We start from the raw sequence: 24411 nt of genomic DNA on the forward strand, positions 1-24411 counted from the left end.
TGGTTACATTTCAATCCAATTCCATCATGCTTAATAGACTGACGACATCAAGCAGGTGATTGCGCAAGTCACTCATCAAACTGGCCGTGTTGATAAGCCAGATTATTGCCATAGTACAAGAAACACGATCAATAGATGATTCTGTTATTCAAATCAGCAGATGAACAATCTACTAATATTTGAAAAAGAATATCATCAAGCAATAGCAAACTCGACCATACACAAAAGCGGTTGAACGAAATCTATGCAAATATCTCTTGAACACAATGATGGTGATAGTTGCCTACAATTTCTCGTCCATCATGATTGTCGATAATCATGATAGAAAATAGGTTGCTATGGAATATATAGCATTTTCCCAAGTTTCGTATTGATCTTTTGACAAGAACCCACTTTACGCTGGTAGTTGATACAGACGTACTGGAGACTATAAAATAAATGCAAGTCAATGTACACGGATTTATCTGTCAGACTACTGACAACATACGGTTCATGATTTGAAGAATCGACTAAATTTAAATAAATCAACAGTTTCCGTCGAGTTTCCCAGACTTTTTCCAATTCAAGATCCACTCATTCTTGAAGAGGAAGCGTTGCTGAAACGACTGTATACGACCATTCGTCCTTTCCCTCTTCATCATGGTTGCATACAATGCCGCACGGCTATCACTGGCTTCTTTTCTGCCACTCATTCTTATATTTCCACTTATTGCTACCGCTGTTAAACACCAAGACTTCAAGACCTGCGAGCAGTCCGGGTTTTGTACTCGCCAGCGAGCCTACGCAGACTTGGTTGACAAGTCGGCCACTGACAACACTACTCAACACTATTCGTTTGTGCCCAAATCTCTCGTTATGGATGAATCGAATGGCCGCATTGCAGCGCAGTTGATGGGCTTGGAGCCCACCGATGTGTTTACTGTTGAATTCAACTTTCTTCAGAGTGGTGCCATACGAATGCGCATCAATGAGCGCGACCCGCTGCATCCTAGATACACTGGAGCTGCTGCCTTTGCCCTAGTAAGCGACGATCCCGCATCTATCAAAGACAAAACAGATCAAAACAGCCATTCTAGTGGCCACGCTGATCCTCAGCTGATGTCCACTTCGTTTGTGAGTGTGATTGCCACCAAAGACGAGTGGCGGGTAAAGTTTGGCAGCGATCCTACCAAGCACAATGTCCTTTCGCTTTACGCCAATCCATTCCGTTTTGAGATTGCTGTCAATAATATACCAGCCATCACCTTTAACGAGCGTGGCTATCTGCATCTCGAACAGTATCGTACAAAGGACAACCCTAACGCTATTCCTCGCTTTGCTAAAAAGGCTTCTCCATCCCCTCCTGTTGCTAATGATGAACCTTTGTCTGAAAACCAGACACACAATGTCGAGCCCGTGCCTGAACTAGACAGTGCAACTGCCGAGATCAACTCGCTCAAGGACAAGTTTGTTGAAAGCATGTGGGAGGAAACCTTTAGTGGAAACACTGACTCCAAGCCTCGTGGTCCTGCATCCATTGGTGTTGATATTTCTTTTCCTGGATCTAGTCATGTTTATGGAATTCCTGAGCATGCTGCAAGCTTTTCTTTAAAAACAACTAGGTACGATCATATAGTTTTTTGCCACGTTTCCAATTTATTCTTCTTGAATGTACTGCATAGTAGATGGCTATAGCCTTGAAGTAAAACGCCAGTTAATTTCTAAACAATTTGTATAATTCGATATATTTAGAGGCGAGGGCAAGGAGTTTTCCCAACCCTACCGTCTGTATAATTTGGATGTTTTTGAGCATGAGCTGGATAGTCCAATGGCCTTGTATGGTTCAATCCCATTCCTCATGTCACATAAAAAAGGTCTTTCTGCCGCTGTTTTGTTTTTAAACTCTGCCGAGATGTGGGTAGATGTAGAAAAAACCAAGGGAACAGGAAGCAAATTTCAACTCTCCAACTATGTACCCTTCATGACCAAGCAAACTAGCGCAACTTCTGTAGAGACTCATTGGATGGCTGAATCTGGAGTACTCGACCTGTTTATTTTCCTTGGTCCCACTCAGGAAGATATATTTGATTCTTACTCAAAGCTTACAGGACGTCCTACCATGCCTCAGCAATTTGCAGTATCGTACCATCAGTCTCGTTGGAACTACAATAATGAAGATGATGTCAAGACCGTTGATGCTGAATTTGATAAGCACGATATTCCATACGACGTTCTTTGGCTGGATATTGAGCACACAGATGGAAAACGGTATTTTACCTGGGACTCTGCCAAGTTTTCCACTCCCAAAGAAATGCAAAAAAACCTTGCATTTAAAGAACGCAAGGTTAGTGACAACTGTTTGAGCCTATTTTTGTATACAGCATCGATGGTTTGGCTGATCGTTTTGATTCATCAATATGCTTATATTTTAACCTTGATGTGACGCGGACTATTTTGCAGATGGTTACAATTATCGATCCACATATCAAAAAAGATTCCAATTACTACGTGTCTAAAGAAGCGTTGGATCAAGGACTGTTTATCAGAGATGCTCAGGGAAATGTCTTTGATGGACACTGTTGGCCTGGTTAGTCTTGTTGATATTTTCATTGGATCTCAGATGTATTTGGAATGGCTGTATATCTAAAATAGATCTACTGACATCTATTTGACTGTTTATACGACCAGGAAATTCAAACTGGATTGACTATACCGATCCTGCTGGTCGTGCTTTTTGGAAGTCAAAGTTTGCTTTTGAAAACTACAAAGGATCTACACCCTCACTATATACATGGAACGACATGAATGAGGCATGTTTTACTGCTCAAGTCTGAATCTAATGTTTCATAATGTGGCGGTATTATTTGGGATACTTACATTTTTTGATTCTCAAAAACTGCTCTGCTGAATCTATTCATTTTTTAGCCATCTGTTTTCAATGGTCCAGAAATCACTATGCCCAAGGATAATCTTCACCACGATGGCTGGGAACATCGAGACGTTCACAACATTTATGGGTTATTGTTTCAACAATCAACATATGAAGGCCAGCTTGCTCGTGCTGATGGAAAAGATCGTCCATTTGTTCTTTCGCGTGCCTTTTTTTCCGGTACCCAGAGATTTGGTGCTATATGGACGGGTGATAACACTGCAAGCTGGGATCATTTGGCAGCTTCCGTACCCATGATCTTGTCCATTGGCATTTCTGGCATTCCTTTTGCTGGAGGTATATTGTATTTTGTTCATTTCTCTGTATCATGTAATTGCCCATTCTAACCTTTGATACTTTTATAGCGGATGTGGGCGGATTTTTTGGAAGTCCTGGACCTGAATTGTTCACACGTTGGTATCAAGTTGGAGCACTACAACCATTTTTCCGTGGACATGCCCATATTGATTCTAAACGAAGAGAGCCTTGGCTGTTTGGCGAGCCTTACACAACAATAGTTCGTGATGCGATTCGTCGTCGGTACAGACTTCTCCCATACATATATACTCTTTTTTCGCAAGCCAGTCGTTCTGGAAACCCAGTAATGAGATCCATGATGCAAGAATTTCCTGATGATGAGACTACGTTTGCTATGGATGACCAGTTTTTGCTCGGTAGTGCAATCATGGTGAAACCTGTCACATCCATTGAGCAACCTAGAACAGATATATACCTTCCCAAATCAGCCAACTGGTATAATTACAATACTTTTTCTCCCGTCACATCCAACTCCAACGGTATTTTCACAATGGATACTCCATTGGAAGTTATCCCAATGTTTTTACGTGGAGGATCGATTGTACCTCGTCGTGATCGTGTTCGTCGTTCATCTTCATTGTCCAAGGCAGACCCATATACACTGATTGTAGCGCTGGATAAAAGTGGCGCTGCTACAGGCACGCTCTATGTGGACGATGGTCGCTCGTATGCTTTCCAAAAGGGAGAGTATATTTTCAATACATTTGTATTCAAGCAGGGTAAGCTGACATCTACGTCTTCACGACTTCAAGCTGTATCTATGGCAGATTTGAGTGATGATGGACTCGAGTCACTTGGAATGCGGATTGAGCGGATTATTCTTGTTGGTGCAGCAACCAGCCCCGAAAAGGTTGTAGCTAATGGTGTTCAGGCAGATTTCAAGGTGACGTCTATGGGCGGAGTGTTTATGGTTGTTGTCAAGAACCCTAAAATTGCTGTAGGACACGCATGGACAGTTGAGTTTGCCTAAATTGTAATTGAAATCATATTCAAGAATGCACAAGTCAGGTTTGGTACTGAATTTGGGAACCTTCTGGTTGACCAACCTTTTCAAATGACAATAAAGCTGCAATAAAAATCGAAGTTTATTGAAAGAGTAGTTTTCCAATTCAAAAGGCATGGGTATAATAAAGAGTCGAGATCTTTTTGTTGGTAAATAGGCTGCAGCGAGTCAGTGCAAAACAGCGATTGGGTAGCGAGAGACTAGCACTGTAATGTTTTAATGACAGGATATTACGCCATGGTCAGCAGAAGCTTTCTAGGCAAGACAATACGTTTGGGTTCAGAATATGTCAACAGCTTGCGTTCAGATGGAGCACAGATAAACTTTTTATTGGGTGGTCCAGTGATCAACTTTGTGGTGGTTTGATTGACGAGAAGACCGGTGATGTTGAAGCCCATGTTGAATTAGCAGTGATATAATTTGAACCCTGTTGAACCAGCCGTTTTGTATTGAACCAGTTGAATGCATTGTCGCTATTTATGTAGATACATAAACGATCCGATATAGGCGTCTGAAGCTATGGCATTGAGGCGCTCGCCATATTAAGAAGGCGTACTGATTGAAAGCTTAATCGAATAGTGTGTAAAGCGCCTCGCCTACTATCAAATCCATTTTATTTGACATGGAAGGGAATGTGTATAATTGGTCAGATTATGGAACATTGAACTGGCAAGGAACAATGGATTAAACACGCTTGTCAATTTAGCATGGCCAGCTGTGCACCACTTGATTCAGGGTTGGTATGGATATGCTGGCTGAGTCAATGAATCAAATTGCCCCGTATTGCCACTAATGTAAAGCACAGCAGCAGTCAGCGTTTCCCGGACGATGTTTGCAGCTGCACTCGAGTATCTCCACTCCAGTGACTGCCGCTTTTGGATTCAAAACCAAAGTGCTTAAATTCATAATTATTCTCAAGATCGCACCCTCGATATCCATCACTATGCTCTCACTACTTGTTGCTGTTGTACTTGCTCTGTCTAGCTGCACTGTCATGGCCCAGACCACCAAATGTGGCCCTACGTATGCTCTCTGTATGACAAACAGCGACAGTTTCTTGTCACTGACATGCATGCCATTGCAAGCCACCAATGCAACTTTTTATCAGGACTGTCGCTGTTACTACTACGTAAACAGAGCAAACTGCTATCTGCAATGTCCTGAAGATGCTACTGTCCAGGCTGAGCTTTCAGGTTCGGTCAATCCAAGTATCGTTGCTGAATGTGCTGCCGCCAACCTCAATCCCAAGTCCCTTCCTCAGCCTGCTCCATGGCAGACGTGGATTGCACCTTCGTCCACCACTCGACCTCCTGTTGCAACCTCGGCCACTGCTGTATCTAATGCTGCATCTAGTCAGACTGCTGCCGCTGGTGCTGCTGCCAGCGGTTCTGCCAAGTCTAGTGCCTTTGGACGGACTGAATCGCTTTCCTTTATGGTTACGATCACATCCGCCATGAGCATTATGGCTGCTATTTACATGGCCATCTGATCGAAGCTGCTTGTACAATAGAGGACTATGACATTTTTGTTCGATTCCAAGCTTACTATTCTCTTTTCTGCTGCTATTGATGCTGGTTATCCTTGGATACATGTCATTGGGCAAGCTAGTCTTCTGTTACTTGATTATCCAACTCTACTATCTCTGATACTCTACTTGACCCTTTTCTATCCCCATTAACATTGATGGCATATTACAGCCGTATTCACGTAAAATAGAACATTTCTGTAATTTATCTTGCAGTGACTTTTCCTATTTTGCTTCAGAATAAATAATGGTTACATACTCGTTGTGCTTTCTTGTTAGGAATGGACTCTGGTTGATATTCTCAAAGCAACCATTGTATAATGCACATGTCTAGTTTTGGGCCGAAATCATCCTCGATAGTTGTATATTGCATAATCATATTTATCCATTGCAATCCAGATATCGAAATTGGCTGTTTTGATATTCTCAATTTTACAATCCCATTGTATCCTGAAATATCAGATACGTTCGCGTCCTAATTCAAGAGAGGGATCGCATGTCTTGAAAGCACAAAAGTTGCTCCATGCCAATCACCCATATTTGCTTGTAGTGTTTGATTTGTAAAAAAGGGATGTTGAGGATTGAGCAGATGTGGGGTTTACTGGAGCTGTGATGCGATGCTGCTTTAAACATTGTTCAGTTTTTTATACAAAATAAGCAAGAAAAAGACCAATGCATATTTAGCTTTATCTAAAAGCCCAAAAGACATAATGTTAATCATTAAATAGGGTGACACCAATCATTCATGGGGCTGGTTGTTTATTATGTATTTTGGCACCTTTGTTTAGTATTTCATTGTACGCGAATATAGCTGTCAATGTATCCGATTTTTGGCCCTAATGCATTGTTGGCGCTGAATGGCACTGTAACATTTCCAATTCAATAAATCTACATGGCTGCTTCTAATTTGATATTTCATTAACATCAGGTGCTTGTCAATAGTGGTATCAAATCTATCGCTTCACACTACTATTAGCCAAAATTTCTGGCAATGCAGTAGTGTGGATATGTAAATAATCCGATTTAAGTGTGAATGTACAACTTGATAATAGCCACAAGTTTCAGAATCTTGTTTTATACTCGACTTTGTTGCCCCATTGATAGTTTAACCTTGTACTGTTACTATTTGCATCTTTGTTTAAACTCCGCCAGTCTACACCTGTTTACTTGAATTCAAATCATCGAATTTGACTACTGCGTCCGCCATCGGAACATTAAAACTAAAATCTCAACTCCACAATCACCACCAATCTGCTCATCTACAGAATGCCATTCTACACCGCCGTATCATTGCTACTTTTAGCCAACGCCATGTCTACTGCAGCACAAGGATGCATGGACACCTTTTCACTATGTCTGGTGGTTTCTGATCAATTCGAAGCTGCTACGTGTGTGCCTCAGAAACTCGTTAATCAAACCTTGTACACTGCGTGCGAATGTTACCGTAATGTCAATAGAGAGTAAGTCGTGGTATATGCAATGCATGAGATGTCATTCCCAATACTAGTTTGAAATGCTATGAGTTTGACAGTGTTTGGTCATTGCAACCACTACGATGGCTTACAATCCATGTATTTATTATGTATAGTCTGTGTTACAATCAATGTTCTGGCAACGCAACCCTTCAAGCAGAGCGATTGACTACCGTGGCCGTCATGATCAACCAAACCTGCAGCGAGGCAGGCCTGAATCCTCACGCTCTTCCCCAGCCTCCACCGTGGCAACGATTTGGGTTACCTTCATCGACTGTTGCTAGCACACCGCCCACCAATACAGCTGGAACTGCAGGCGCACCAGTAGCAGGCACTGCCAACACTCCTGCCAAAGCAGCAGCAGCAGGTGTTCATGAATCTGGTGTCTGGATGAGTGCAATGACAGCCAGTCTGCTGTGTCTTGTCACTGCCATCATGGTTTAATCTGATTATTATATTTAAACTATCAAATAAGCTAGTTGCATATAATGTTTGAATGTCTTTTGGCCATACTTGAACGCTCCATACAACAGTCTGGTCAATGTTGATACATTAATTCATTTAATTGTTGTGCAGTTACTTGTCCATCAATGAACCAATCCATGTGTAGCCCACATTCTGACTCAACTCGATTCTTGTCTTGATTGTCTTGTGTCCGTTATTGAAAATGCCAAATAAACTTTGTTTCTCAATTATGCTGCAATGGTTGGTATTGAATTATCTGGTGTAATATTGGACAAAATGACCATGCATAGAATATGCGATATGGTTGGTTTTGTCAAGCTACCATTTGATGAATAAAACCATATATGGATCAAACAGGTTTGAACAGGTTTGAACAGGTTTGAACAGGTCTGGACAGAGTGAAAATCACTTGTGATGATCAACCACTTGCAGTTGCGATCCTGTTGACTGGTTGGACGACTGACATGATGTTTAAAACTGGTCCATTGAATTGATTGACAAATGTAGTATTATAATCTGGGTTCCAAACACTTGGCAATCAAGATTCAAATGCATTTAATTCATATAGGGTTTTCATTGTAGTGCATCAATCGCAACAGTTTTGATTAGCCAACAATCAGTAAAAGTTTAGTGTATTATTGTTTGGTTGCTTTTTTTGGCTGTTGTAGCCTTCTGCTATTCATCATTGACACATAGTCTTTGTCGAGCACTTTACTCTTGACTGGCACACCTCGTTTGTCCAGTACGGGAGTTTGTGGATTGGATTGTACAGATTGTGACAAGTTGGTATGCGATTTGGTGGATGAAGCGGGTTGCATGACAATGTCGTTTACTGACAAGCTGTTGGATAGAGCAGCATCAACTGCTGTCTTGATGTCAGTGACTTTTTTTTGGGTTTCTGATGTTGGTTTTTCTATTTTAGTATTTTTTGATATTTTGATGCGGTCTCGTTCATTCTATACATGATGGAGTTAGTGAGTGTATAGCTAGCATTATGCAATGATCAATTTACAACATACTTTGGTTTGTCCTAACCGGAAGAATTTAGCTGACCTTCCCATAGTATATGGTGGACAAGTAGTAATTTTGAAGGTTTTGTTGCATGTCGAATGCCACGTGATATTATATATGGCTGGATCTGTCATATCAAATTACTCAAGTGATCGGGATTGTTAATGTAATATTTTCAAGAATGGTCATGTGCTGGTTAGACCGATTCCTGATCAAAATCATTAGTATGAACATGATTTTGATCAAAAGATCATGGTAGTCGGACTTGGCTGTTTGTGATGAAATGATACGATTATTTCAAGTAATATGACAGGCACGCATCGATGGATATCCAACTCTTGAACAGAGTTGATGGCATTGGATTGATAATAGACTTGACGTTAGTTGAATTTGGATTGATCAAGATTCTAGGTGATGGAGATCAATTACAAAAAGTCCCATCACAAAATTATCATGAATATTGAATGCATCACACATGTCATTGCTCCGCAAGCTGATGAGTTTTCCAGTTTTAAAGACTGCACACTGCAATGAATTCCAAGGTTTAAGACGGGTATTCTTATTATGTCCAACATGGTACTACACATTGATACTCTCGATGGTATTATCCAAGTCCACCAGCCAATCAAGTATAGTGTGAAGCAATATTCACCATGTATGTGCAGTACGATTGTTATCAGATCCAAACACCAAGACTAGAATTACCGTCTAGACATTTTGGACTATTGTCGACTATGAGTTTGCAAGGATCGGCCTGATATTGTCTGCTATGGTTTTTTTGGTAATCAAAAAACGTTAAAGTGCTATCCGGAAAAACCCCAATGGCAAATTTCTAATCAAGGAGCGGGCTTCCTATCAATGCTGAATGCATAGCAAGGTGGGCCCGCTTGGTGGCAAGTTTTTACGCAGTGTTTAAAGTAAAAGCTATATCGACATGACAGCACCAAGTCATTGCTTTTTGTCAATGGCAGTCAACACACGATGCATCCAGCCATATACGAGCACGCCCGTCCAGTTTTACTTTCACAGCCAACTGCTGTTTTTCAGTGATGCTGCAGATTATTTGAAGTCGAAACATGTTTTACAGTTGGTTGAATGCGATTATAATACCGGGCTTAGGCTGTCTTTAGGTAAAGCGGACCACCACTGCACCCGTCAAATTTAGGCCTTGATTTATAGATAAATTTAATTGTTTAGAGTATTAGCATCAAAAGATATGCAGCCAGTTAGAGGCCGAGATAGATGAATGACGCCAGTGACATGGCAAGCGGTTAATTTGAGCCATCCGATCCCCGCTTTGCTAAATGCGATGGAATGGATTTGATGAACTACCATCTGAATAAATTGTACTCGGCCTATCCGGGGTTTTGTATAGTGGGAGGCCCATGAGTAAGGTAATGGAGGAGTGATAGCGCCATTTAGATAAACAAAAGAGTGCTTGAGTAGCGGTGCACCCATGATATCGAAATAGTCTGGTTTCAGATTCAATGACTGATCCAAAGCTGGTATAAAAAGATAAAAGCCGCGGCCGAGGTGCTAAACTGCTGCTATTTAGCCTTGTTTATGGCTTTCCATTGCGGGTTATAAAATTTTGTATGTTGTTTTGCTATGTATTTTAGAGTAAAGCATGCTCAGCAATGGTATCGCCTAATCAACATTACAGCCATAACCCGCCCACGTAAGCAAGCTAACATATTGTCTGCATTTTCTATAAATGAGGCTCACATGGTCTGTCTTTTAGATCTATATTCCAGTTGTTTATAACTCCATTGACTATTATTTTGAGTGTGCCAAATCTCTTTTTCACCAACTACACACCTGAAAACCCCTAGCTGTTTACATCCCTATTTACATCCCTATCTATCCAAGTATCACGACATGACAACCAAAGACAGCGCTACGGTCGTAGTGTCTGAGTTTTCACCCAATCTGGTCGAAGAACCTCCCGTTGTCGCCAAGCCCGAAAAAAGTATCTTTCCATGGGTTAACAAAAAGGCAAATCCCACTGGACCCAAAGTCGCCTACCTTTCCCTTTACCGGCACGCAACTGCTTTCGATAAAGTCCTAATCACTATTGGCGTGGTTTGTGCAATGGTCAACGGTGCCATTCTGCCTTATATGACTATTGCGTTTGCAGACATCATGGATGCATTGATTATTTATGACGGCACGCCTGCAGGTCTAAGCAAGCTAAACTCTACTGTTTCTGATGGCGTGTTCCAGTTGGCAATGATAGGTCTTGGCGCTTTTGTATTGTCGTACATTCAAATGAGTTTTTGGATGCTGTCGGGCGAGAACCAATCCAAGCGAATTCGCGAACTTTATTTCAAGGCTATATTACGTCAGGAGGTTGCTTGGTTTGACAAGACATCGACAGGCGAACTCACTAGTCGTATGAATGCGGACACGACACTTATTCAGGAAGGCATGAGCGACAAAATCGGTCTTATTATTCAATCCTCGGCTGCTTTTATAGCCGGTTTCGTTATTGGCTTTGTCAAGGGCTGGAGACTTACCCTGGTACTTTGCGTGGCAGTGCCAATTATTGCTGGGTGCGCGATGGTGTTATCTGGCTTTATCTCAGGAAAGTCTACTGATCAACAAGAAGCATATGCTGAATCAGGTGACATATCTCAACAGGCACTTTCTTCTATGCGAACTGTTGCTGCCTTTGGTGGTGAAGACCGCGAGGCTGACCGGTACGCGAAGCATCTTGACAGAGCAGAAGCCTTTGGTCTTCGAATGGCTCTCTTCAACGGTCTAGGAATTGGTATTACACAGATGGTTATTTTCGACATGTACGCTTTGGCATTCTACTACGGTAATACTCTTATCCCGACATTTATGGGTCCAGGCGAGGTTGTCAATGTATTTTTTGCTATTATTATTGGTGCATTCTCACTTGGTAGTATCGGTACCCATCTTTTTGCCATGGGTTCTGCCCAAGGTGCTGCGTACAAGATTTTCGAAACAATTGACCGTATGTCGCCTATCGACTCCTCATCAGATGCTGGCTTAAAACCCGAATCAGTCAAGGGCACTATCCAGTTTACCAACATCAAGTTCCACTACCCATCTCGTGAAGACGTTCCCATTTTCAAAGACTTTACCCTGACTGTTCCCGAGGGAAAAACTGTTGCACTTGTTGGTTCTTCTGGTTCAGGCAAATCTACCACTGTCAAGCTTATTGAGCGTTTCTACGACCCAGTTTCTGGAAACGTATTCCTTGATGGCACTAATCTCAAGGATCTAAATGTGGCTTGGCTTCGTCAGCAAATTGGTATTGTTTCTCAAGAGCCTACTCTTTTCGACTGCTCGCTCCGTCAAAACATCATGTATGGTTATTGTGGAGACGCTAGTAGTCTTTCCGCTGAAAAGATTGACCAAATGGTCGAGGAGGCGTGCAAAATGGCGAATGCATGGGAATTTATTCAGAAACTACCCAAGGGCATTGATACAGATGTCGGCGAAGCAGGATCTATGTTATCTGGTGGACAGAAGCAGCGTATTGCTATTGCTCGTGCCATCATCAAGAATCCTCGTATATTGCTTTTGGACGAAGCTACATCGGCTCTCGATACTGAATCTGAGCGTGTTGTGCAAGTTGCTCTTGAAAAGGCATCAAAGAACCGAACTACTGTTGTGATTGCGCATCGTTTGTCTACCATCAGAACTGCAGATGTAATTGTCGTCATGGCCCAAGGAGAAATTGTTGAAACCGGCACACATGATTCATTGGTCGCCCTTGGAGGCGTGTACCATGGTTTGGTTCAGGCTCAGACACTTCATACACGAGATGGTGGTGATATGACTGAGGAAGCCGTTGATGAAGCCAGAGATTCTGTTGATATTCCGAAAGCCAAAGCCGCGGAGAATCCTCTCAGCCGACTCGACTCTAGACATTCTCGTAAATCTGTTGCCTCTGATAAAGTGGATGCATCTGACGAGGAATCTGAAAAGAATGAAAAGGTGGAAATCTTCCGTATTCTTCAACTCAATCGTCCCGAGTGGTGGCTGTTTGCCATTGGAGGCGTTGGTGCTGCTATCAATGGTGTTATCATGCCACTGTTCTCGGTTGTATTTTCTTCTATTCTAGTGTCTCTGGGAACCCCCAGAGCCAACTTTTGGGCTCTGATGTTTGTCGTTTTGTCTTTGGTCGCACTTCTTGCTAGTTTCTGCCAGATTGGTCTATTCAAGTATGCTGGACAAAAACTTACCCGTCGTCTTCGTGATATATTATTCCGTGCTATGCTTCGCCAAGAGATTGCCTTTTTTGACCGTGACGAAAACTCTACTGGTATATTGACAACTAAGCTTGCAGAGGATTCCAATCTTGTGCAGGGTGTAACTGGACCAGTTTTTGGTGCTACTATTCAAGCGATTGCAGGAATTATTGCTGGTGTGGCCATTGCATTTAGTGGTGCATGGCAGCTTGCGTTGGTTACTCTTGTGTTGGTCCCACTGATTGGTCTTTCTGGTTATCTGCAGATTCAAGCATTGGTCGGATACGGTAAAAAATCCAGAAAGGCATACGAGGATGCAGGTCAAACTGCAACTGAGGCTATCGGATCTATTCGCACTGTCGTCATGTTAACACAAGAAAAGACTTTCTACGATCGTTTCTTGGAGCAAATCAAGGTTCCACATCGCATGTCAGTACAGGGAGCATTTGTTGCTGCTTTTGGATTTGCTTTCTCTCAGGCAATCATGTTGTGGGCTTGGAGTTTGTCATTCTACTACGGATCTCGTCTTATTGTTTGGGGAATGTACGATTCTCAAACCGTTTTCCGAGTCATCTTTGCCACCATCTTTACAGCCATGTCGGCTGGTCAGATTACTCAACATACACCCGATGCTGCCAAGGCCAAACTTGCTGCTATATCGATTTTCAAACTGCTCGATCGTGAGTCCAAAATTAACCACTCTGACCCATCTGGTGAATCTCGCACTGTCGTTGAAGGCCAAGCAGCTGCTCGGGAAATTAAGTTTGCATACCCAACTCGCCCAAAGGACAAGGTGCTTACTGGTCTCAGTATGGATGTGCTCCCTGGTACAACAGTTGCATTTGTTGGTCGATCTGGATGCGGTAAATCTACTGTTCTTGGACTGCTTGAAAGATGGTATGATGCAGGCTCTGGATCTGCCAGCTTGGATGGTCTTGATGTGCGTGACTGGAACCTCAAGAATTTGCGATCCCACATGGCACTTGTTGGTCAAGAGCCTTCGCTGTTCAACATGAGCATTAAAGACAACATTGGATATGGTGCCACGAAGGAATATACCGATTCAGATGTTATTAGTGCGGCCAAACTTGCCAACATTCATGACTTTATCAGCCAATTGCCAAAGGGATACGATACGTTTGTTGGAGAAAAGGGAGGATTGCTATCGGGAGGTCAAAAGCAGCGTATTGCCATTGCACGAGCACTCATTCGAAACCCAAGATTGCTATTGCTTGATGAAGCCACATCTGCATTGGATAGTGAGTCTGAAAAGGTTGTGCAGGCCGCTCTGGATGCAGCAGCCAAAGGAAGAACCACTCTTGTCATTGCACATAGACTGTCGACGATTCAAGGAGCTGACAAGATTATGGTTGTCAATGGCGGAAAAATCGTGGAATCTGGCACTCACTTTGAGTTGGTCGATAAACGTGGCGAGTACTTTGATCTGGTTTCCCAGCAAGTGCTCGCTGTTACCAAGCCCAAGGCCTAATCTTATACTTAATAATTTGCAAATCTTGGATATTTTTAAAATACTTTACGCTAAAATTGTTTTACGGCTGTATTTCCGTAAAATGGAACTCTTCTGTATCTATCTTGCAGTCACTGCCTCTCAGAATAAACAATTATCAAAATTATTTTTATTTTTATTGGAAATTGGTTATTTGTTCAATTGATATTCTCAGTACTTGTAAACAACATCACAATGATGCAAACTATAGTTTTGACCGGGGTTGTTAGTAGTATATAAAGAGCACCAGATAATACCGTTTATCTTTCTCATTTTGAACAGGCTGATGATTAAGTGAAAGTCTATGAGATTCTGAATCAGATAATGAATTAAATTAAAACCAGCCAAATTTCTTCAAAATGAGTCAAGGATAAACGGTATTATCTGGTGCTCTTTATATACTACTGTTGTTCTTTTGCTGCACAATCAAACTCGTCAGATATCGAGCTCGACTGTTTATTGTATAAGCACCCTTGTTCACTTTGTGAATACAGCTGTAAATAAACGAGGTTCAATGTCTGAAATCTCTCGAGTCAATGTTTATCATAGTTTGCAATTTTCAAGCCCTTACAAAAACATTCTCATGTTGGATCACAAAATCCATAGCTTCATTAGACAGCAGCGATCCATTAATAAAGACCAGTATTATTGGATAGATAGGTGAGTTAAAGGGTAACAACGAAGGGCTTTGGTGAGTAGAGAAAATGCAGTGCAAAAAGGTGGTGAATCTGAAAAACTCTTGAATGCTTGATCTGTAAGTACAAATCCAAGAAATCAAACCGCAGGCACCATTTCAAAGTCGCGTACTTTTGCAGAGATCAATAGACCAATAATAAGACCAAACAGACCAATGATGGATCCAAAAATTTCAATAATGAGCACCTTGACAAATAGCTGAGCATCGGCAGCATCGGCAATGGCGCAAGTTGAGCCTGTAATTCCGACACAGATACCACAAAACAAGTTGGAAACGCCAACAGTCAAGCCAGCCCAAAAGAGAGCATACCCAGAAAAGTAAGATGCTCGTGACCACACCATCTCGGTGCCAGTGATGGTTGATGCATAGTTGAATTTGGACGAGAAGATAATGGCAATAATAACTCCGTAAATGGCAACAACTTCACAGAAAATAATACTGATCAAGTTCTTTGTGCGAATGCGAGGAGCCTTTACCGCAGCACCAATCAAACTAGAGCCAGTAATGTAAATGCCCCTAAATATGCCATTTAATTGAAAAAATAAGCAAATTGTACATGAATAGACAAGTCGGTCATTCCAATGGAAATAAAATCAGAGATCTAAACTAGAGTGTACAAGACATTAAAGGATGATCCAAGCAAATGCATGGTTTATTCCAGCATCCAATCACTTGTTCTGATCTTAAAATCAAACGCAATGGTTCTAATGTACATATTCTCTAATTCTAGTCCAAGACATGCAATGGACAGCCAGCCAACCCTTTTATGCATGCTTAGGACACTTTTGAAGTCATGTCGCGCTAAACAAGTACTTGGAGGGCGAGTTTGGGAGACACGCACACTAGAGTAGAAAAAAGCATTCTAGAGTCGAGATCAATAGGTCGACTCTAGCAGTGAGTTTGAAGGGCATGAGGATGCATTCATTTACAAGAACCAGGGATGCCGACAGTCAAATCTGCGATTGCAGTATTAGACAAGGACTGAGGGTTTACTGCTGGTTATACAAGCATCATGGATTGAAGAGGCAAGTTTATAGGCTTGTACTGACAATAGTTTGGGATCTATTCGTTATAAATTTCAAAGTGTCTTGGACTTACCATGCAGCACCGACAACGGACAGACTAACAGTCAAGCCAGTTCCAGTCAATGCCCACATATATGGGTCAGTGTCTGTGAGGAAACGACCGGGACTAAACAATTCACCATTTCCAGTGAATATCAAGTTGAGGAAAATAACCAAGCCAAACAAGGCTAACAAATAGGTAATCCAGGCAGGCTTTGAATAGAACATGACAGGCAGAGAGCGATGACCAGGGAGTCGAGTGAGGGTTGGAACAGGAGGAGGAGGTGGTGGACTATAGGTAGAAAGTGATGAAATGTAGAGTTCAGTATGGTCACTGCTGGTGCTGTTTGAAAAAGAGGAAGTGGATAAAGAGCGCAGATGGACAGGTCTGTGATGAAGCCTTGAGGTGTTGGCAGAGCGCGTGGTGTGAAGTTGGGAGAGTTGAATCGACGCTTGTTGGACTGGTTGTCGATTCTGGCCTGAAGATGATGAATAGAGTAGCGAATCTGATGTTTGGAAGTGATTGTCTGCTAGTAGGGAGACTGACTCGGGACTATTGTTGTGTGAGCGCTGTTGGTTCTTGCGCAGCATTCAGTTGTGCCAACAACTAATTTGTACTACAGTCGTATTCACACAAAATGGAACACTACTGTATTTATCTTGCAATAACTGTCTTACTTTGGTTAAATATTCGCTGCGTTTTCCTACTAGAAATTGATTGCTTGAAATACTGCCGTATTCACGTAAAACACTTTTCTATATTGATCTTGCAGTCTTGGTTTACTCTAGAATAAACAATGGTTGTTGGACATTGATGGTTTCTTCTATTGAAACTCTGTTGTATCCTAAAAACTCTTATTCACGCTCTAGTTCAAGTGAACATCTCGGGAATACAACTATACATGACAATCAATATTTAGTTTATATGAAGGGAGAGTTGGAGATTGAACAAGTGTCAAGAATGTGATTTACTAAAACCGCATATGAATGCTGCTTTAAACATCCATTCAGTTTTTAGTGGTTCATCTACGTGAATGCGGTTACTCGAGCAGTCGATTCTAGTTTAATTCTGCTCAAGGTCCGAGTAATGCGTTGAACACTAAAAGCAAGAACAGCTACAATCAAGTCGGATTTCAAGTTGTTTGAATCCAATTTGACACTTCATCTGGAATCTTGGTGAGCGTGCAGCAATTGATTAGGGCGATGGCAGACTTGAATCGGCCAACAGAATCAAGCTTATCGTCATTGAATCACATGGATGAGAATGGCCAACAGCAGACTCTTCGTCACTCGGTAGCTGCTTTATCTAGACGCTTTGAGCAAATCAATCTCGTCAAGACTGAAGACCATCCATCTACAGTTGCTAGCCTCTTTGCAGGGCATTCTGAATCTGTCACTATTACACATCCTTCTGGGTTGCTCTCTTCTCGACCTTTTCATAACTCTTCCAGTGCCAACGCTTTTAATAGTATCGAGCTTGAAAATACTCAAACCAACTGCCATCTTGCTTCATCGCAACCATCCAGCCTCTCTCAAACTCCTTCGTCACTGGAAACATCATCTGCCACTGCATTCCCATCACAACTTTCTGCTCCATACCCTACTAATACTCATTCTAGATCCGTTTCAACCCCTCGACTTAGAACCGCAGGTGCTGTTCGTGTTGGTTCCACACAACCCATATTTCCCTCCAATCAGGCATCAAATTCTCCAAGAACTCGCCATCCCAGCCACAATGAAACGGATTCTGTTCAAAAGAAACGACTGTCTGTGTCTCGAATAAGTAGAATGTTTGAGCAGCAAGCAAATATCAATGACGGTATCTCTATCAGATCGCCAAAATCTGTTGGCGCCAATTCCACTGCTCGTCGCAATCTTACGGCTCCATCAACTCGAAATGGTTCGTTTGTTATGCCGCCATTCTCGACTTCCATATCACAGTCGGATCTACGGCCCAGTCGGTCTTTAAAACCTCCCCCACCTAAACCACCCAAGCCTTGTGCTCTTGCCGCTCCTGCTGTTGCGTCATTCAATTCTAGCCCGCAGTCCACCATCTTACCTGCTTCTCCTGGCCAAAACCCATTTTCAGACAGTTCTGGTCGACTTTCAGATTCTACTCCACCCAAACCATATATCCACAACAACTCTGTATCCGACCTTCAAACATTTATCCCATCTCAACAATCTCAAGCTAACGTGCCTACTAATTTTGAACCTAATTACGACGATGAATCAAGTGATCGTCCTATATCCATGGCATCTCTCGACATTCAAAATAGACTGGCTGTTTTGAGTAGCATGGGTGCTTCTTTTACATCGCCTTCTCATCATCGACCAACACATGGATTTGTATCACAACACTCGGCTTCCCATTCACAATTACCAACTGATGCCAAGCTGTCATTCCACCACTCAAATCCTGTTCGTCCTGTCACTCCGTTGAGACCAAAAAGCCTCCAGCAGAGAGAAAGTGTTGCTACGCGTCTATATTATGATGATGCAGGTGAAGATTCAAATGTCGCTATCCAGGAAGAAAGCGTAGCTGGAAATGGAATGTGCTATCTAGATCCAAATGTGGGTAAATTATTAGAAATCAACAGAGATGCGTCATACCACTCTTTTACCACACAATCAAGTAGCGGAGAAGACAATCAACTTTTAGAGACTGAAGCAAAAAGAGCTTATAAATGGACTAAAATTGTCGAGGAAATTGTCGAAACAGAGCGAACCTATTTGTCTGACATGCATGTCTTGCATTCGGTATGGTAAAGTTTACTTTAAAGTGCTTGGTTCAATTGCTTGACTAATCCAATGTCTATTTGAACTCTAGGTTTATGTCTTGCCCAGTCTACAATCAGGTGTACTTCCTGCCACAGACCACAAACTACTTTTTGGACATTTGGAAAACGTGATTGCTACTTCAACTGTATTTTTAAAAGAGCTCGAAGCTGCGGCAAATGCACACCCTCAAACCATGGGTGAAGCATTTATGCGAATGATTCACTCCATTGAAGTGACATACTGTAATTATTGTAAACATAATGAGGCGGCAGTACTGAAGCTGTCTGACTACGCATCACCTACCTGTCCAGAGTCGATTAAATTGTTTTTAGAGGTGAGTTATAGTTCACAGACTACCAATTTGACTATTTCAATGTATTTTTTGACTCGAATCTTTTATTTGAGCTCTAGACTTGTCGCGGTCAGCTGCAAGGTAAAACAGGCGCATGGGATTTAGCAAGTCTTATTGTCAAACCAGTACAGCGTGTTCTTAAATATCCACTTTTGATCAAGTCTTTGATCAAAGAAATGGAACCAAACCACCCAGACGGAGAGAATTTGCTGAAATCATTTGACAGCATGTCCTTGGTAGCTGAAAAAATCAACGAAGTTAAAAAGCGTAAAGATATTGTGGAAAAATACGTTGACGGCAAGGGCAAGATCAATGTCATGCATGGCATTACAAAGATGATTGGACGTGGTACACAACAGGTTGGTTTAGTTTATGATTCCAGGCTCAAGAGTCACTGACTGATACGCTTTTGGACTAACCTTGCTGACTTTTTTATCCCAACAGTTGAAAAAAAAGACAGGGCTCACTGATGAGACTACTGTAAGTAATGCACTTTATTTTTGCAACTATGAGAAGATATCAACTGTATTTATTCTACAAACTACATATCTAATTAAAAAAAGTCAGACGCAGTTTATGATGCATTGGTTGAAAAGTTTACTAAACAGCACGAGGCAATCGTGCAGCTTCGTATTGAGATTTCTGCATGGCTGAAATCAATGAAGGAGTATGTTGAGTATGAAGAAGGCATGGCCGTGTGTCTGGATGATCTGTACTACATTGATAGCATTCCTGCAAACAGCATTGCTGGACCAGACGAGATTGATTATCTTGGTTTGATTAAACGATATCGATCCACGTGTGGTCGCTTGATAACTGGCCCATATCGTGATGCCGTAAGTTTTGTTTGATGTTTCAGATGGGTTGCATGCCATGTTTTATCTTGTCACTCACTGACTTTTGAAATCTGTAGGAATCCCAAATAAAGCTTGTTATGATACCGGCTGTTGAACAGTTACTAAACCATTTCAAAGCACCGCTATTGGTAATGAGAAAGCGAGACGCCAAACTATTGGACTATGACCGGGCCAACTCAATGCGAGCCAAGGGTGATGTGGTATGAAACCCCTCAAGTATAGATTTGAATGCAGTGTACTATTTCCATGAAAGCTCATTGCTGTAATTCGAAATTTTCGATAGGTTGATAAACTATTAGCAGAATCTGCAGGAACGTATTCATCTATCAATGCACAGCTTACAGAAGAACTTCCCCTATTTATGAATTTTGTCACGGATTATATTCACGAGATATTGATTCAAGTCATTATTGTTCAGCGCGACATGTACCAGAATATTCGCCAAATCGTTGTACCTCTGGCAGATGCATTGCAAATCAGCGTGCATGAAACAACAGAGGATATTTTGAAAAAATTTCGAGAGCATATGCGTGTGGGTGGACCTATCGAGGTTGCTACCAAGAATATTTTGCTGCTCCATCAATGGAGAAGCCAGATATGGGGATATGATGATAATGCGCACGAGGCCGCTATGCGCTTGTTTGATTCTCCTGAACGAAAAACTGGATCTTTATCAAACTTTTCAGGAAGTTCTGGTCTAGCAAGAGACGATGCGACATCCTTTAATAATATGCCATTAGTTGATTTGACTGGCTCAGGTAAATGCCTTTTATATTTGGTCTGGTTATATCAAAGTGGTTGTAAATACTTGTTAATAATTTGTGCTTTCAAATTTAGCTCCAGCACCTCGACAACTTCGGATGGATGTTGACACGGATGCCATTCTTCGACACAACATGTTGGTTACACATTCAACACTTGCTCCAACCATTGCTCCCATTTCTACACACCCAACTAATTCAATACAAGGCGAGCGTGATATCAATTGCAATAGCGAGTCTGCTCAAGATCCATATGCCACTGATCCATTTGAAGCAGTTGCAATATACCCATTTGCATCCGAGTTTGATGATGAGGTGTCGCTGGTACCTGGCATGGTAGTATCAGTGTATAGAACTGGAGGACGAGACGAAACTGGTGATGATTGGTGGTATGGTGAAGTTGTTTCTAACAAACACTCTGGCAATACTTTTGGTTGGTTTCCTAGATCTTTTGTTGAATACTAATAAAACTATATAACGATTTATATTCTCGAGTGATTTTAATTTCTGGCATTAAGCCTTTGTCGCCTTGAGCCCAAAATGATCAGTGGTAGCAACAAAAGGAAGGGAATGTGGAAAGATGTATTTGTATTTCAAATCAATTTCGTCATGTTTGCGACATCCTGACAGCATCGAGCAGGATATTGCAAAGTTTTAGAAACAAGGATTCTTAAAAATTGCACAACTGGTTTAGGTTAATCTGCAAACTATAGGCGGAACGCTGAACTTTCGCGTCAAAACAATACCAAATGGATGACATTGTTCTATATTCAGTCAAGAGGAACAGCAGATCGCTCAGTAAACTGGTCGTGTCAACAAGTCGAATCGTCACCGTGATACACAAGACATGAGCAATATATACTTGTTTCATCTAGATCAACGGACGAATAATCTAGCGATACTTGCAAAAGAACAACATCAAGGGTGAGAGATGGCTGACAATTTCTCATTTATCTCCATTTTCATCCCTTGTAGCTAGTTATGAGGGCAATCAAAGCATTTGGCTCTAAACAGCCCTGCAAGCCAAGCGCTGTTCCATGTCCTCAGGCAATAACTAAGTGCATTTAGCTCTAAAATTGATAATTCATCAACTGTGGTTTTACAAAATTAATCCATAGCTATTTTTGGTATACATGTCCAAGTCTGACCATATTGCCGATAGGAGCTTGCCGCAGTCCCAGCAGACTAGCCCTCCACAGCATCAATCGGTCAACGTTCGTCCAGTCTCACCCATCGATGACGTTCACAGTGTCGAATTTATTCCAGAGCCAGAAGGAGAGCTGATTGAGCATCCATTAGAGCCCCATTTTGAAGGAGCTCAGATTATCCGTGATGTGATTGTTGGGTAAGATCTATTTCAGTTTACATGTACATGCATGATGCCAATATATGCAGAAACCCATTTCTTTAAAATGGTAGATTTGAATAGTTTATGTTGGCTAGTCTGTATCGTCCAAGTTGATCATTGCGTATGATTGTCGTTTGAAATAGGTGTGATCCTTTTCAACTATGCCAGTATCAATAGATGTCAAAGTGGACTGATGATAAATCCCTTATAAGAATAGGAAGCATCACCCTTGAACCTGCTTGTCTGGCCTCACGTCATATTTACCGTTTAGGTGTTCATACAATCTATATAGCTCCTATCTACCCATTTCCTCACTAACATCTTTTTGTTTTGACGATAACTCTGTAAACTGTATTAGTCTTGCGGATGGTTTAACGGTTCCCTTTGCACTGGCTGCTGGTCTAGCATCCCTCAACAACTCTCGTTTGGTCATCACTGCTGGTCTTGCAGGTACACAATTGCTTGAAACTGTATTGGTCATAGTGGATCATTTCCTCATCAGCCAATCATTCTAGCTGATAAGTCTGTAACTGCTTTTATGGGGTGCATCGATCCTTTACTGTGAAGGGTGCACATGCTTGAAGAGATCGCATGGCAAGCCTTGACCTGCTCAATGCTGGGAATAATTTCAGATGCCTTGAAAATCAACTTTTTAATGCACTGCTGGTATTATCCAACCCATTGCCCAAATCCAGTTGTGTATCGGCTAAATTCATGCCAATTCTAGACTAGACACCATCTTTTCATCTGTTGCTGTATGTCCGAGTTCATGGTATGCCGAAAATATACTAACATTCACAATTGTTCGAGTACTGTAGAAATTGTAGCCGGTGCTATTTCCATGGGATTGGGTGGTTACCTGGCAGGTCTCAGTGAAATTGAGCATTATGATAACGAACGTATCCGCGAGGTTCATGAGGTCGAAACTGTTCCTCTGAGAGAAGAGCAGGAAATTGCCGAGATCTTTGAAGTAAGCACTTGGTTTTTATTCATGATTTTATATTAGTCATTTCTAGCAATGCTGACGAGCTTGTAGCCATATGGAATTTCAGCAGATATTGTAAAGCCCATGGTAGATGTACTGAAGCAAAACAAGGATGTGTGGGTTGATTTTATGATGAAATTTGAGTTGAATCTTGAGAAACCAGACAAGAATCGAACCTGGGTAAGAAGTAGTGTTTTGCACAGATTTATTCATGCAGCAGATACTGATCCATTCTGCTTTTGGACCATTTCTATGGATTACAATTATAGATTAGTGCACTCACCATCGGCACATCATACTTTGTAAGTATATTCTGCAGCTTTCGTTGCCAAAGCTTGTATACTCTAAACTATTATCAACTCATATCTTGTATAAATTTAGATTGGAGGCATCGTCCCGCTCTTGCCATATGTTTTCATTTCAACAGCCATTGATGCATTGTACGTTTCAGCAGCAGCAACCATTGTCACATTATTCATATTTGGATACTTCAAGGCAGCTATGATGGGCAGCCGACATCCCTTTTACAGCGCAGTCCAAATGGCTTTTGTTGGTGCAGCAGCAGCAGGATCAGCATTTGGAATTGCAAAGTTGATTCCTCAAGAGCAGCATTGAAACGGGACTGAAAATACATGGGTTACAACTGGTCTATATTGAGAATCAGGAGCATGGGTGTTTTGTCGAGATATATTAGCCTGATAAGCAGTCTATACTAAAAGTACTACTTTTGATAAAGCTGAACAGGCTTTTCGTGTAGTCAACATTGAATGGATTGATAATAAAGACGCCGCTGATATGAATGAGTACTGGCATTTTTAAATTGTATTGGATGCAAAAGCATCAAAAGATTACTGATTGTGTCCGAGTTGAGAATCGTCGGAAGATCGCCACCACTCGGAAGTTGCATCGATAAGCCAGTAAATATTGAGTTCAGTTTTGAATTGAACTCAAAGTGATGATAATTTTAGTCAAATCTAGCTGATTGTCTAAATAGACGCTTCAGCGTATATTAAGCGATATCACATTTAAACATTCTGCCAAATCCAATGATTATAAGCCCAAGTTAGGTCACTTGGAAGGCGCATTAATTGCCAATCTGCTCGAAAACGGATCATACCAAGTGGCATTGCTATA

The 24411-nt window shown here is 41.6% G+C and overlaps 9 protein-coding genes across 9 annotated transcripts; 6 read left to right on the top strand and 3 right to left on the bottom strand.

Annotated features, from left to right (window-relative positions):
- Positions 1 to 502: 502 nt before the first annotated feature.
- BATDEDRAFT_18700 (uncharacterized protein) lies at positions 503 to 4313 on the top strand. The gene is made up of 7 exons (XM_006675138.1): positions 503 to 1364; positions 1458 to 1601; positions 1732 to 2323; positions 2440 to 2566; positions 2668 to 2807; positions 2905 to 3205; positions 3274 to 4313. Exons 1-7 carry the CDS (start codon positions 640 to 642, stop codon positions 4194 to 4196), a joined length of 2952 nt encoding a protein of 983 aa, XP_006675201.1. The 5' UTR covers positions 503 to 639; the 3' UTR covers positions 4197 to 4313.
- Positions 4314 to 5215: 902 nt separating this feature from the next.
- Positions 5216 to 6013, bottom strand: BATDEDRAFT_36564 (uncharacterized protein). The gene has a single exon (XM_006675839.1). It carries the CDS (start codon positions 5818 to 5820, stop codon positions 5419 to 5421), a length of 402 nt encoding a protein of 133 aa, XP_006675902.1. The 5' UTR covers positions 5821 to 6013; the 3' UTR covers positions 5216 to 5418.
- Positions 6014 to 7065: 1052 nt separating this feature from the next.
- On the top strand, positions 7066 to 7670 carry BATDEDRAFT_86035 (uncharacterized protein; the record flags this gene model as incomplete). Its single annotated transcript, XM_006676101.1, has 2 exons — positions 7066 to 7214; positions 7343 to 7670. 2 exons carry the CDS (start codon positions 7066 to 7068, stop codon positions 7668 to 7670), a joined length of 477 nt encoding a protein of 158 aa, XP_006676164.1.
- A 656-nt stretch (positions 7671 to 8326) lies between these two features.
- On the bottom strand, positions 8327 to 8836 carry BATDEDRAFT_22483 (uncharacterized protein; the record flags this gene model as incomplete). The annotated part of the gene is made up of 2 exons (XM_006675516.1): positions 8327 to 8647; positions 8711 to 8836. The coding sequence occupies 2 exons, from the start codon at positions 8834 to 8836 to the stop codon at positions 8327 to 8329; spliced, it is 447 nt and encodes a 148-aa protein (XP_006675579.1).
- Positions 8837 to 10465: 1629 nt separating this feature from the next.
- BATDEDRAFT_15754 (uncharacterized protein) lies at positions 10466 to 14569 on the top strand. The gene has a single exon (XM_006675084.1). It carries the CDS (start codon positions 10581 to 10583, stop codon positions 14412 to 14414), a length of 3834 nt encoding a protein of 1277 aa, XP_006675147.1. The 5' UTR covers positions 10466 to 10580; the 3' UTR covers positions 14415 to 14569.
- Positions 14570 to 15206: 637 nt separating this feature from the next.
- On the bottom strand, positions 15207 to 16421 carry BATDEDRAFT_7923 (H(+)-transporting V0 sector ATPase subunit c''; the record flags this gene model as incomplete). The annotated part of the gene is made up of 2 exons (XM_006674890.1): positions 15207 to 15645; positions 16228 to 16421. The coding sequence occupies 2 exons, from the start codon at positions 16419 to 16421 to the stop codon at positions 15207 to 15209; spliced, it is 633 nt and encodes a 210-aa protein (XP_006674953.1).
- An 80-nt stretch (positions 16422 to 16501) lies between these two features.
- On the top strand, positions 16502 to 16804 carry BATDEDRAFT_29401 (uncharacterized protein; the record flags this gene model as incomplete). Its single annotated transcript, XM_006675579.1, has 2 exons — positions 16502 to 16579; positions 16679 to 16804. The coding sequence occupies 2 exons, from the start codon at positions 16502 to 16504 to the stop codon at positions 16802 to 16804; spliced, it is 204 nt and encodes a 67-aa protein (XP_006675642.1).
- A 643-nt stretch (positions 16805 to 17447) lies between these two features.
- On the top strand, positions 17448 to 21409 carry BATDEDRAFT_85147 (uncharacterized protein; the record flags this gene model as incomplete). Its single annotated transcript, XM_006676102.1, has 8 exons — positions 17448 to 18953; positions 19024 to 19308; positions 19386 to 19685; positions 19771 to 19806; positions 19890 to 20162; positions 20240 to 20383; positions 20467 to 20941; positions 21021 to 21409. 8 exons carry the CDS (start codon positions 17448 to 17450, stop codon positions 21407 to 21409), a joined length of 3408 nt encoding a protein of 1135 aa, XP_006676165.1.
- An 800-nt stretch (positions 21410 to 22209) lies between these two features.
- On the top strand, positions 22210 to 23874 carry BATDEDRAFT_5214 (uncharacterized protein; the record flags this gene model as incomplete). The annotated part of the gene is made up of 6 exons (XM_006674856.1): positions 22210 to 22289; positions 22651 to 22742; positions 23111 to 23262; positions 23329 to 23457; positions 23547 to 23579; positions 23659 to 23874. Coding segments are annotated over 6 exons (702 nt in total), but the record flags the coding sequence as incomplete, so codon positions are not given.
- Between the last annotated feature and the right edge of the window lie 537 nt (positions 23875 to 24411).

This window comes from Batrachochytrium dendrobatidis (genome assembly GCF_000203795.2).
Source record: "Batrachochytrium dendrobatidis JAM81 unplaced genomic scaffold BATDEscaffold_1, whole genome shotgun sequence".
Classification (NCBI taxonomy): domain Eukaryota; kingdom Fungi; phylum Chytridiomycota; class Chytridiomycetes; order Rhizophydiales; genus Batrachochytrium; species Batrachochytrium dendrobatidis.

Excerpts from the sequence above, each read along its gene's own strand:
- BATDEDRAFT_15754 (XM_006675084.1), top strand. The coding sequence starts at position 10,581 with ATGACAACCAAAGACAGCGCTACGGTCGTAGTGTCTGAGTTTTCACCC.
- BATDEDRAFT_18700 (XM_006675138.1), top strand. The coding sequence starts at position 640 with ATGGTTGCATACAATGCCGCACGGCTATCACTGGCTTCTTTTCTGCCA. Across the intron at positions 1,602-1,731 it reads TTTTCTTTAAAAACAACTAG|AGGCGAGGGCAAGGAGTTTT; the intron begins GTACGATCATAT and ends CGATATATTTAG. Across the intron at positions 3,206-3,273 it reads TGGCATTCCTTTTGCTGGAG|CGGATGTGGGCGGATTTTTT; the intron begins GTATATTGTATT and ends ATACTTTTATAG.
- BATDEDRAFT_36564 (XM_006675839.1), bottom strand. The coding sequence starts at position 5,820 with ATGTATCCAAGGATAACCAGCATCAATAGCAGCAGAAAAGAGAATAGT.